At 68.4% G+C, this 12813-nt stretch overlaps 1 protein-coding gene across 4 annotated transcripts in view; it reads right to left on the bottom strand.

The window, feature by feature from the left end:
* Nucleotides 1-4570: 4570 nt before the first annotated feature.
* Nucleotides 4571-12813, bottom strand: part of TNNT3 (troponin T3, fast skeletal type) — an 18904-nt gene continuing 10661 nt past the window's right edge. For 2 of the 4 annotated variants that reach the window (XM_054697429.1, XM_037517374.2), the window contains 10 exons: nt 12782-12796; nt 10733-10751; nt 8592-8637; nt 7813-7929; nt 7668-7745; nt 7360-7473; nt 7174-7283; nt 6957-7047; nt 5724-5764; nt 4571-4773 (listed from right to left, as the gene is read on the bottom strand). In XM_054697429.1, coding sequence (XP_054553404.1) covers nt 4719-4773; nt 5724-5764; nt 6957-7047; nt 7174-7283; nt 7360-7473; nt 7668-7745; nt 7813-7929; nt 8592-8637; nt 10733-10751; nt 12782-12796 — 686 coding nt within the window. In that variant the 3' untranslated portion in view covers nt 4571-4718. Of the gene's footprint in view, nt 4774-5723; nt 5765-6956; nt 7048-7173; nt 7284-7359; nt 7474-7667; nt 7746-7812; nt 7930-8591; nt 8638-10732; nt 10752-11209; nt 11303-12781; nt 12797-12813 lie in introns of those variants that run through there. The other 2 variants (XM_054697428.1, XM_037517380.2) reach the window with 2 other exon arrangements.

Below are 12813 nucleotides of genomic sequence, written 5' to 3'. Positions count from 1 at the left end.
TTGATGATTTTTGATTGGATGCAGACATTGTGTGTTTTCCCTTAGTGGCTGCTGGATATTTTTATATTTTTATAAATATTCCAGAGCTTTGTTCTGGGATGTGGCTGAGTTACCTGGGCACGGTGTCATCTTCTCAGTCTCGTTTTCCTGATGTGCAAGGTGGGCCTGCGAGTGCTCCAGGGGGGTGCTCCCTCCCTGGGGGTGCTCCCCCCAGATTGGTCATTCCTGTGACGGGGCGAAGCTTTCTGAGCCACTGAGCCCCGTGAACTGTCTGTCTATTGTGATCGAAGGGGACGCCCTCTCTGAGGCCCCTCGGAGCACGTGGCATTGGCCTCTCGGGCCCTTCCAGTGTCCCTCTCCACCCTGGACCTCCCTGCCAGGCGTGTGTGGGGCCAGAGCGCACCCTGTGGCCCCTGCAGCCCTAGGCCCCCGCACGGCCACCCCCCATCCCCTCCCTGAGCCGTCATTGCCTTGGGTCCTTGCGGCCCTGCTCCCCTTCGTCCACTCGGGGCCACTGCCTCCCCTGGGGTCTTCCTGCCCCCACCCCCAACATGGACGCCCCCAGGGAAGGACATTGTCCCGGGTGCTTCTGTCTGCTCTTGTGTTGGGGTCTTTGGGGAGGAAGGTGTCCCTGTCGCTCCATCTTGGGCAGGAGTCCGAGTTTGCTTATGAGTGTCGAGACACTCGTGTCCACACCAGAAACTCAAGTTCTCAGCAATAAAACGCACGAGCGTCTCCCCCGCCCCCTCGAGGCCCGAGACCTCACAGCACGGACGCTGCTCTCCAGCGCCGAGGCAGAGCGGGCTCCGCGTGCCCAGTCTGGATCGGCCCCAGCACCCCGGCACCCCTCGGCCCTCTGCGCACACGGCTGGCCCCCCCTAGTGCTGTCCTGCCTCTGCCGTCTAGGGGCTCCAGGATGTGGAGTGGGGACACTGAGGAAGTAGAGGTGTGGGGTGCAGGCGGGGCCTGCCGCTGGCCTCCTCCCCACAAAGCCCAAGGTCGTGCTGTGACCTTGGGGCTGGCTGTGCCCACCCTGAGTGGCAGCCACTCTTCTGGAAGCCTCCGCCTCTGGGTGCGTTCCCGGCGGGCCTCGCTGTCAGGAGCCGCCTCCCCCCGAAAGCCTCGGCGTTTCCCCGAGTTTCTTAGCTGCTCTGGCCTGGCTTTCCTTCTGTGTGTCGTCCTAGGCCCGTCCCGCTGCCCCCGCCCGCTCGCCCTCGGCCCACCGCGGTCCTGCCGGACTCCGGCTGAGCTGGAGAACTGGCCCTTTCTGGGGGGCGGGGGGCTGGCGCCTGGGAGCCCCCCAGGCTCATGGAGAGGTTTCTTCTTCTTTCTCACACTCCTTCTCTGCTGCTCATGGGTCTGCCTCGTGCTTCCTACGGGGCCGAGGGCTCTTAGGAGAATCGTTGCTAAGGCCCCTCAGCCCCTTTGTTGTTTTGTTTTCTTTTGTTTGAGAAGGAAGAGTTTTTTCTACTTTATCTTCTAACTCATAGTTGCTAGAAAATAATACCAAATATTGATTTAAAATATGTGCTTTGCATCTGGCTGCTTTCCTGAGCTCTCTTGTTCGTTCTGGAAGCGCCTCCACGGCTCTCTGGGGGCTCCCAGGAATGTGGGATTCGGGGCCCTCTTTCCAGGGGCGGCCGCCTCATTTCCGTCCGCGTCCTTCCCATTGTCTTCGGTTTCCAGACCGCCGAGCAGCGACGGGAACGCAGGCGCGGCGTTGGCTTCCTGCCCGGGACTGCGCCCCGCGCTCCCCGGCCAGGGCAGATAAAGGAAGCGATTATTTATAGTTTTCTATAGTTTCTGGAGCTCTTGTTTTGTTCTCAGAAAGATTAACTGGAGGCGAATGCCCTGCCCCCTCCCAAACAGCCATGAACCCTCTGAGCCAGCAGAGGCACGAGAAATAGGAAGTGCCTCGGCCCCGCCGCTGCCCAGGCCTGCCGGCCGCCCGGCCCTCCCCGCCTGGCCACGGCGTCGTCGCTCTCAGGCCCCAGGCGCCGGAGGCTGGGCCCCCCGGGGCGCCACGCGCCACCTCCCCCCGCGGCGCTGCCTGCTGCCTCGTGGCCGGGGCCTGTCCACGCTCACGGCCTGCCAGGCGCCCTGGGCACCCCCGTGCGAGAGCCCCTGACCGAACCCCCGGCCTCCTCCTCGCTGCCCAACCACTGCCCCTCCATGGCCTCGGGGGGGGGTCTCCCTGGCCGCAGGATGGCCGCAGCCCCGCCCTCTCTACCCCACTGGCCTCAGCTCTCAGGGTGAGGGTGCGGTCGCCCCCGTGTCTGTCACAACACCGTCCCCTGCCCTGGACGCCCTGGTCCTCACTGCAGGACACATGCCCTGTCCACTCTGCTGACCCTGGAGTTTACAGCCGCGGGACTCCCAGGGGTGCCCGTCATACCAGGCTCTCCGCACACCCGCGTGGTGCCGGCGCGACGACTCCGCACCACCAGCGTGGGGTGACTCCCTTCGCCCCGACCTCCATGTTTTACAAACACGTCTCCCGGGAGCTCGCTGGCCCTCCCCGGCGACTGGCGGCTTCTCCCGGCGTGGCTGAAACTCCTCCTCTGCCACAGCGCCGGTGGCCAGGGCCCCCTCTGCTGGCCCTGTGGCTGCCGCAGCGGACCTGAGGTGGTGGGGCCCCGGCTCCGTGGCAGCAGGAGCCCAGCGCTGGGGCTTCACTGGCTCCCGAGGGCTGAGCCGCCTGGGTCTGCCCCCATCTCTCTCTCTCCCTGTCGTCTGGGAGCTGCAGTCCCTGTACCCCAGAAAGCCCAGATGTGCGTGGTCGTGTGAGGGGCCCGGCCCCCTCCCCAGCCCGGGACCCTGCCCTTTCCTCCACGTTCACCCGGTGTCCGGCGTCCGCCTGCGGGTGTGCGGGATCCCTGAAGGGCGACAGAGCCGCCCAGACGCCAAGATGGACTCCGGGGCACCAGGGGCGGCCTCCAGCTCTCGGAGGAGCCGAGCAACGACGGGCAGTGGGGTGTGTGCCCTCTGGGGACCGGGAGGGGACGGTGCCGGGCCCGCAGGGGGACCTGCCTGATCCCCGGGGCGTCTCTAAGGCAGGCCTCCCGCCCTCCCGCCCTGGGGTCTTTGACACTTCGGGGGGCGCTGCTGCCTCTGCCGCGGCCCGCCCGCCCATCAGGCTTATCAGGACGCGTTCTCGACATGTCTGTCAGCATCTCTCAGCCTAACTCCTGGTTTTTCTATTTTGTGCCCAAGCAGCTTTGGGGCGATTTGAGCCACGGCTTCCCCCGGCCCCCGCAGGCCTCCCAGCAGCCTGCTCTCGGGCACCCCGGCCTCTCCCCTGTTCGCGCCCCGCCCGTGGGAGCCGTGCCGGCCTGGCTCCTGCGCTCACAGGGCCCCCCCGCTCCCGGCCTGGGCTCAGATGCCCTGAGGGTGGCCGGTCCCGAGCGCCCGTGTCCCCTGGGCCCGGCCGGTGCCAGTGCGGGGCTGCGCACCCCGCGTGTCCCTGGGGGGCCGTGGCCTGCAGGCCCTGCCGAGGACGCCGCTCCCGGGCCCGGCCCGCGCCGTCTTCTCATCCAGCGTTCTTTATCTGCGCCTTCCTCCGCTGCATCGTCGCGCCGGATGCTGGGTGCTTCGTCGGTCCTTTCGCAGAACTAACGTGCGACTTCGCTGATGTGCTGTTAATTCTGTTTTTTAACTGTTATTATCGTCTTTTCTTTTCCTTATTATTTCCACATTTCTCTTTTTCTTGGTTTTAGTTTTTGTTCATTTTCTAATTTCTTGAATTAGATGTTTAACTTATTGCAACTTGGGGCCTGGCCCTGCCCGTGTGCGCTGCGCCTCCCCCGCTGCTGGCCCCGCTCCGCGCCCCTGGGGCCGGCCGCCGTGCGGGGCCTTGACGGGGCCTTGGGGCCCCTGGAGCCCAGCCCCGCCTGGACCCTCCTGGTACCTCGGAGACCCTGACATGTGCCGTCCCCAGCCGAGCCCCCAGCTTGGGGCACAGGAGGGGTCCCCGTCCCTGGGGCCCCGGCTGTGGTCGCGGAGCCACTTCATGTTGGGGGGTGTGGGGCACTGTACCTGGGGGCGCCGGCAGGCCGTGCAGTGGGGGTCGGGTTGACGCCGTGGGGTTCCGGCTCCCGCACCCCCGGTGGGCCCCACCACTGCCAGTGCCGTGCAGGCTGCGGGGGGGCTCCCACCTTGAAAGCCCCTCCTGGGGCTGGGCCGCCCTGACCCAGTCTCTGCTCCCAGAGCTCCACCCACCTGGGCTCAGACTGAGGGTGCCGCACACAGCCCCAGGGCACTCGTGAAGTTTGCCGCAGTGCACCCCAACAGTGAAGCTCTGTTGCCCCAAGACTGGCAGTGGAGCTGAAGGAGCGGGCACCCTGGGGCAGCAGGGAGGGCAGGCGTGGGCGTGGGGCCCAGGGGAGATCAGACTCTGGCCAGGCGGGGCTTCGGGGACCGGAGGGTGCCCTGGCCAGCGTCGGTCACCTCCCGAGCAGCCCTGATGAGCAGCTGGTGTCCCCGGGCTGCCTGTGGCCACTTGCATGGCCCCTCCCAACCCCTTCCCCACAGCGCCTCCATTATGAGCCAGAGCACACCAGGTGAGGGGGGTCAGAGCTTTATTCACAGACCCCGGGGGCGGGGGCAGTGAGGGCAGAGACGTGGGGTGCTCTGGGGCGGGCACCCTGCCCGGGCCTGAGGGCTGGATGCTGCAGGGGGCCCAGTGAGGGAGCAAGGGTCTCCACCTCTGGGCGCTGCTCCTACTTCCAGCGCCCACCGACCTTGCCCTTGGCGGTGGCCCCGGCCTTCTTGCTGCTGCAAATGGGAAGTGAAAGCGAGTTGGCACTGGGCCAGCGTGTCCAGGTGGCCGAAGCCCCTCACGTGCTCCCTCCAAGCCACGGCTACTCACCTGCATCTTGGGTGGGGCCTGGTGCCAGTCAGTTAGTGTGGTTAGGACAGTGCACCCCCCAAGCTGTCCGCAGATGGCCCCCAGTTACTTTGGCCTGGACAGAGTGTGCCCCCCGCATCGTGGCCTCCTGCAGCAGGTGTGTGTCCACCACCACCCGGCAGGCCTGGCCTGCTGTTTCATACCCTGAGGCCTCTGGTCACTCCACCCTCTCAGTCCTGTGGTCACCAGGGAGGCAGGACTCTGCAGCCACCCAGCTGTACCCCCAGAAGCCTGAGGCCCTCAGGAGCCCCCAGGGGGCCAGGGCCAGTCAGAGCACAGCAGGCGGGTCCTGTCCCTTTGCACACTCTGTGACCCACTCTGCAGGAGGCCCCGAGTCCACACGCACATGCAGCCACACACAGGCCAGCTCCCAAGGGCACAGCCCTGCCTCACGTGTGGCCCGGGACAGAGGTCGTTCCCCGGCCTCCGGGAGGAGGACATGCTTTCAGGGCACCAGGGAGGCCCAGGCCATGGAAAGGGCGCAGAAACCTCAGACCCCACCCTCAGGCCTCTGACCCCGTGCCCAGCCCCTCGGGGGGACACTGCCAATGAGCACAGGGCCAGTCGGCTTGGCCAGGCCCCCACCTTCCAGGCCTTGGCCTCCCGCCGGCCTGACCACTGTCCCTGGGGCTCTGAGGGTGGGCAGGGTCCAGGGCTTGCCCCGGACGTGCTGGCCTGTGGGGCCAGTTAGTCTTGTTACTGCTCCGCTCGGGGTGCCCCACAGGCCGCCTGGGGGCTGGCTCGAGTGGCCAGGCCCCGGGGGTATGTGGGAGCCCCGTGGGCTGTGCCCTGCGTGGAGCGGGCAGCGGCTACTCACTGCTTCTGGGCCTGGTCGATGCGGCTCCTGAGGTTGGTGATCTGTGGACGACACAGGCGGCCCGTGTGACGGGCGGGGAGGCCACCCGGGGCACGTGCTCCACAGTCCTGGCCCGCGGGCCCCGGGCTCGCGCCTGTGACCTCTGGCAGTGGCCGGGGCTGGAGACTGGCCTTTGACACAGCAGCTCTGGCGCTGGCCACTTACCTTTCAGCAGGCAGGACCTGGGGCGCGGGCTAGGGCTGAGGGGAGGCTGGAGCCGAGGCCCTCGCCCTGCCCGGCTGCCCCTGCCTGCCAGCGGCCAGAGGCCAAGCCCATCTGCCAACGAGGACAGTGGGCAGCCTGGCCGGGCCGGAGCGGGGCGGCGGGCGGGGAGGAGGAGCCTCTCTCCGAGCCCGCCACACCCGCCCGCGAGACCGTCTGCCATGCGGAGGTGCCGTGCACTGCACACGCGAGCCTGGTCCGAGCGGACGCGGCTACTTACAACTTGGCCAGCATCTCCACTCTGGCCCGGACATTCATGATCTAGAAAGACCGAGACGGTTACGGGCTGGGTGGACGGCCGTGGTCCTGGGGACCCGCCGTGGGGGTCCCTGCCTCAGCCTGCGGCACAGGTGGTCCGGGCTCCGTGTGGGCAGATGTTCCGCAGCCCGTGCTCCCGGGCCGTGGGGACAGGGAGGGCCCTGTGGCCGGCGGAGGGGTGCACAGCCCCTGGGGGCCTGGGAGGCCCGCCCTGGAGACGCAGGCACAGGAGAGCCTGGCACAGACTCTGGGGCCCCACAGGCACCCCAGCCTCCCTAGTGCGGAGCCCACCTGAGAGCAGTGCCCTGGAGGGGAGCGGGGCACACTGGTGCCCCAGGAGTGGAGACCCGGGTCCGTGGGGTCTGCTCTGGCCTAGGAGCTCCTCTCGGGGCCTCCAGGCAGTGACCCCAGCAGCCACGGGAGCCCAGCCGCTGTCCCTCAGTCAAGGGCTTGGAGGAGACTGGGAGGAGAGGACGGCCAGGGCCTGAGAGATGTGGTGCTGCCTGGGGGAGCCGCGGGACTCGCCCCTGGCCCCGGACAAGCAGGAGCTGGACCCCAGGCCGTTGCGTCCTGTGGCTCGTGCTGGCTCCCCGGGCAGGGGCTGCTGGATGGGCCCGCGTGGCCCCAGCGGGAGAGTGGCCCAGGCCAGCCTGCGAGGTCTACTGGGGGCCAGGCTGGGACACGGGTGGTGCTGACCGCGGGGCCCAGACTCACATCGTATTTCTGACGCTTCAGCTTCTCCGCGAACTCATACTTGTCCACCTCCAGCTGGTAGAGGGTGTCCCAGAGCTCCTTGGCCTTGTCCCTGGGGGCCGGAGCGGGAGGGGCCCGGTGAGCCCCGGAGGCGCCCGGGAGGGAGCCCCAGGAGAGAAAGACCCCCGGGAGGGAGCCCCAGGAGGGAGGGGGCCCCGGAGGTGCGGCCGCCTCCCACCTCAGCTTGTCGTCGCCCAGGTGGTCGATGTTGAGGGGCTTGCGTCTCTCCGCCAGGATCTTCTTCTTCATCTCGCGGGCCGTCTGCTTCTTGCCTCTCTTCTGGTCGGCCTGCGGGGCGCGGGGGGCGGGGGCTCAGCGCGGGCGGCGGGCGGCGGGCGGCAGGTGGCGGGGGCGGGCGCCTCACCTTGGCCAGGTAGCTGCTGTAGTTGGCGCCCATGGAGGACAGGGCCTTCTTCTTCTTCAGGTCGTCCTCCGCCCGGCGCTTGGCGTCTTCCTCCTCCCGCCTGGCCTTCTCCTCCTGCGGAGACCCCAGGCCTTCGGCGCGGGCCGGGGCTGCCCCTCCCAGCGTACTCCCCGGCCCGCCCGGGTTCGGGTCCCCGGAGCTCAGACCCCCGGGAGCTTGGAGCCCTCAGAGCCCCAGTCGGGGCTGCCTCTGCCGCCGGGGAGCCCTGGGCCGGTGCGGGGGGACGGGGGGCCCGCCGGGGGGCTCACCGCCAGCCTGTTCTGCCTCTCCTTCTCCTTCTCGGCGCGGATCCGCTGCTGCTCGGCCCTCTCCGCCCGGCGCTTCTCCTGCGGCCAGAGAGGGGTCAGCGCGTGGCCGGCCCGCGCCCGCCCGGCCGCCCCCGCCGCGACTCACGATCCGCTCCTTGAGCGCGATCAGCTCCTCCTCCTCCTTCTTGCGCGCCTCGAAGTGGCTGTCGATGAGGGCCTGCAGCTCCATCAGGTCCTTGTTCTGGCGCTTCTTCTGGATGTCCTGGGGGACGGTGGGCGTCAGCCAGGGCCTGCCCGAGCACGGAGACCCCGCCCCCACCTCCTGGGGCCCTCCAGGGGGCCCAGGGCCGCCTGACCCTGCAGCCAGCAGGACGCCCCCCCATGCACGGTTGAGCTCGCGGCACCCCTGGGTGCACTGCCTTAGCATCACTTTCAGGGACGCCTGCGAGGGCCAGGGGAGAGGGATGTGGTGGGTGAGATTATTCATCAGACAAGCAGACGTGTGGGGAGATGAACGGGTGGGCGGGCAGGGGTGGACGCAAGAGCGGGCAGATGAGTGGATGGTGACCGAGGGTGAGCAGGCGGATGAGGGTCAGAGGAAGAGGAAGCTGGATGGAGCGGGACGGGGAGCCCGGGGGTGGGCGCAGGGCGTGGGCGGGTGGCCGCACGAGCGGATGGATGAGCGTGTGGATGGCAGAGGGAGCCGCTGAAGGACTCACGGGTGGGGGAGCCCACGAGTGGGCAGGCACATGGACGGGCCCCGGGGAGCAGGGAGAGCGGGGCCTGTCGCTGCAGAGCCGCCTGAGGTCACGGTGAGTCTGGGCAGAGTTGCCCGAACCAGGATGCCTCGCTCGGGCTGCTCCGAGGGGCCGGGCTCCCCCGTGGGGGGGCAGGGCGGGTTCTGACCCAGCTCCAGCAACTTACATCGAAATCTACTTTCTCCCCTTCCGGGATCTTAGGAGCCGTGAGTCTGAAAGAGAGAGAGGCCTGTGAGCAGGGGGCCGGGCTGCGCCACCCAGGCCGGGCTCCTCCTGGCCCTGCCGTTCACTCTGTCCTCACGCGCCAAGTGCCCACCTTCGGAGCTCTCAGCCCCTCTCTGGCCCGGACCCCCGCTGTGCGGGAGAGCCCCTAGGGGCCTTTCGTCCTTAAGACAGGGCAGCCGGCCCGCCGAGGGCAGGGGCTCGTTGGCCGTGGGTAGGGGCATCTTGTTGCGCTGGCCTCGCTTTTGTCTTTCTTTCTGGGGGCCTCGAGGGGAGGGGCGCAGTGCAGAGAGCGTCTGAGGGGGACATGAGGCCCCGGCCGGCGGCCTACACGCCGCCCCCCACATTCCAGATGGAGCAAAAGTTAAAACAACAACGACCGTCCTAAAAACCCTCCCTGGACGAGTGTGGGGCTGAATATCGATCAAAATGCTGGGCGGGGAGATCCGGCTCTGCGCCCCAGAAGTCCTGCGTGGGGAGAGACGGCCAGATGCTCCCCTGCAGATGGGAAACTTATGGATGTGGAAAGAGGCAAAGCTGGAGGGGGAACCCACCCAGACTAGAAAAACATTTTCAGCAAATACAGCGGCTGCTCGCCTGTGCAAACCGACGACTAAGAAAACACAGAGCGGCCTCGGCCAGGGCCGGTGGGCGCGGGGCGAGCTCCCAGCGCCCCCAGCAGAGACAGGCCGCGGCTGGGGCGAGGGCTGCCGGGCAGGGAAGGAATGCAAAGGAAAACAAGGCCAGCTCGTCGGTGGCCGGCGGCGGAGAGGGTGCGGGCACGCCGCTCACGTCCGCGTGGAAAGCGATTTGGCAGGCGCCGCGGAGCCCATGAAGGCCCCTACTCTTTGGCCCGGCGGTTCCAGTTCTGGGAAGGCGGCCTAGGGAAATAGCCCCGAGACAGCGCGGCTCCCGCCGGCCTCCGCAGCAGAGTGAAATATGGCAGAGCCTGGCGGCCGGGAGCGCAGACGGCCCAGAAAGCCGGCCCGGCCGCGGATGGAATATTATGTGGCCATTCAAAATATTTGCGAAGCCGGTGTCAAAACATGGAAAAATGGTTAGAATCATGCCCGGTTCTAGAAAAGCGCAATTCAAGGTGCACAGAAGGACGGTGTTTGCAAACGGCTGGCGTCTTTTTTTCCACGCCCGCTGCATGGAAAAAGAGCGGGGAGAATACCCTCCTTATTCCCTCCGCTCGCCCGGCTGGCGGCGGGGCGGGAGACTACACAGGGCTTTTTTCTGCGTTTGACTTTTACGTATTTTCCAAATTTTCTTTAACGAGGTGCTGTATTTTCATAATGAAAGCACACGCGTTTTTTTAGAGCTAGAAACCATCTCGTGACCTGCAGCCCGACTTCAAGTTGCTGAAAAATAAAGCACAGCGGGCGGGGGTGCTGGCGGGGCTGCGGCCTCCGCTTCCTTTCGAGACCCCTTCGCGCCCCCCCCCCCCCCCGAGCCGGCACCGGCGGCGCAGTCTGGGCTGGACCCACCTGCAGAGCGGGGGCAGGGGCGGGGGCCGGCCTGGGAGGGCCAAGCCTGGGGCCTGGTGCTTATCAGGACCAGGCGGGAAACAGGATTAAGGGCAGAGCCAGGGCCTGCGCCAGGGGGGCGCCAGGGCCCAGGAGCAGCGGGAGCCGGTGGGGGGCCAGGGCCTCACCCCAAGGGGTCCCACCTTCAGAACTGTGTCATCTCCACGGCCCTGGGAGACCCCACAGCACAGCAAGTGCTGAGAGGGCAAGAGGGAGCTCAGGTCCCTGTCCCTGCTGACTCCCCAATCTCCTGGTCCCTTCCTTCCCTGGCCCTTAGTGCCCTCCTGCAGGAAGGCCTCCAGCTTGCACTGGCTGCCCAGGGCAGGGCCACACGCGGGACCTCCAGGGTCCGTCTGCCGGCCCCTGGGTGACAGCCCGGGAGGATCTGCCCAGCCTGCGGGGGTCGGCCTTCCGGAGCCCCTCGAGCACCATAGGGAAGAGCAAAGACACAGCCGCGTCCTCTGAGTCTGGCCCCCACAGGCCCTGCAGAGTCACCCCCGTGCCCTCTGCCCACCCACTCGCTGCCCGCCACACCCACCCTGCCAGCCACACTCACCTGGGTCTTGGCTTCTCCTCTGGCGGGCCCAGCACAGCATGGGGAGAAGGGGAGAGAGAGCGCGGTGAGCGGGCCCAGCCCGAGGTGCTCCCCGGGCTCCTCACTGGGCAGCTGCCCCGCCCGCCCGGCCAGCCCGCAAGAGGGTCTGGGCTGCGTGGAGGAAGCGCTGGGCGTGGGGCAGGGGCGCTGGAGGAAGAGGGAGCAGGGGTGGGGGAGAGGCCCTGGGCGAGGGGGCTGAAGGAGGGGAGGAGCAGCCCGCCCCGGCTCCTGGCCTGCTGGCCGGTCCCCACTGGCCACCCCTGTGCTGTGCGGAAGCCGGGCGAAGCAGCGAGGCCTGGCCCCGAGGCCGCGCCGGGCAGGGACAGACAGACAGGCGGGCGGCAGGCGGGCGGGCTTCGGAGGAGAGGAGCAGCTCGCCAGGCGTCCTCCGCTCCCGGCCCCTCCGCCTGAGCCCGCGGCGGCGCCCAGCGGCCTTACCTCCCTCGTCCTCCTGCTCCTGCTGGGCGGCGTCTTCCGGCACAAGCACAGAGGGAGAAAAGCTGGCGAGGCTGCAGGGCAGCGTGGGCGCAGGCGGGCAGGGGTGGGGCCCGGCTGGCCAGGGGGGCGCCTGGACCCCCTAGAGTGGCCGAGTGGGGCGCGAGACGGTGCAGGGACACCCCTTCCTGCGCGGTCGGGGCCCCAGCTGGCCGGCGGTGCTGCTCACGGTGCCTGTTGCTGGGGGTGGCCGGGGAGACCCTGCTCGGGAGCCTGGGGTGCTGGGCCCTGCCTCCTGGCACCCGCCGGGTTGAGGCCCAGCAGATCTGGGGCAACTGGGCTGTGAAGCCTCCTGGTGCCTGGAAAGGCCGGCCAGTCCCCACCCAAGGGCCCGAGTGTGAGTGGCCAAGGCCATATGTCCGCTCTGCCGCTCCAGTGGGCCCTGCGGCCCCGAGGGGACACCTGAAGCCCCAAGGGAATCTGCCCCCCAAGCCTCAAGGGGCTTCCTCCAGGCTTGTCTGTCAGCTGGCACCGGTGGTCCCAGACGAGGCCTGGGCCAGATTGACCTCTGGCCGCTGACCAGCCCTACCAGAGACCCTGGATGCTGTGGGAGTCCTGCTCTCTGGCCCTCAGTCCCTGCCCCTGGGCCTGTGGTGGCAAGGACAGTCCGTCCCTATGCACCGGCCTCAGCCTGTCTGGCCCCACGGAGGCCGCTGACCCAGGGAGGCTGGCTGGGTCTTGCCCCAGCCCCTCCCTCTGCGTGTGGCCAGGACGTGGGCTGTGGGTAGGGGGGTGGGCCTCATAGCCCCTCGCTGCAGAGGGCCGGGCTCCCGCTGCACCCAGGCTCCCATGCCATGCGGGCGCCAGGGCCTGACCCACCTGGCCAGCCCCTGGAGCGCGGCGGCTGGTGGGCACTTTGGGACGAGTCCCTGGGCTTGGCAGGGGAAGCTCCTCTCCTTCCGGGCTTCAGGAAGGAGCCCCTGGCCGGGCTCAGGCACGGTGTGGGGAGGGGAGTGGAGGCCCTTGGGCCACAGGTGCCCGAGGCCAGGGGAGGGCCCTCGCCTGGGGTCCCGGCCCACTGGGGCCCCTGCCCACAGCGAGGCATGGATGGGGAGGCTGAGCGGCCTCCTGGAACTAAAGCCCCCGCATCTGCAGTGGGCGCCTGCGGGCGTGTCTGGCGGAGGCCCAGGCAGGAGGGCCTGACTGATGGCTCCTTGGCACTCAAGGCCCAGGCTATTCCCGTGCCTGACCCCACTTGGGCCTCAGCTCTGCTCTGCTCCACCCCACGCGCCCCTGCAGCCCCGTGCCTGGCATTGGCCGCTCTGTGGGGCAGGCCTGCCTCTCCCTCAGCTCTCCCCAGCCACCTGGGGGGCAGCGGGTCCGAGTGGACCCCGGCACCATCCTCCAGGCCTGCACCGCAGCCCCTCAGCTCGGCACTCGCCCCCCTTCCCGCTGAGGCCCAGGGAGATGGCCTCCCCGAGTGTGGATGGGCACCCCCGGGGCCCAGCCGGGAATGGCGGCAGAGGCAGCGGCAGCGGGCGGCGGGTGGGGAGGGGGCGGCCAGGGGGGCCATACCTTCTTGGACTTCCTCTGCGGAGGCGGCACAT

The sequence above is a fragment of the Talpa occidentalis genome, unplaced genomic scaffold (genome assembly GCF_014898055.3).
Source record: "Talpa occidentalis isolate TD23 unplaced genomic scaffold, MPIMG_talOcc4v2.1 talOcc4.17, whole genome shotgun sequence".
Lineage (NCBI taxonomy): Eukaryota > Metazoa > Chordata > Mammalia > Eulipotyphla > Talpidae > Talpa > Talpa occidentalis.
This window is presented reverse-complemented; position numbering and strand designations above follow the sequence as displayed.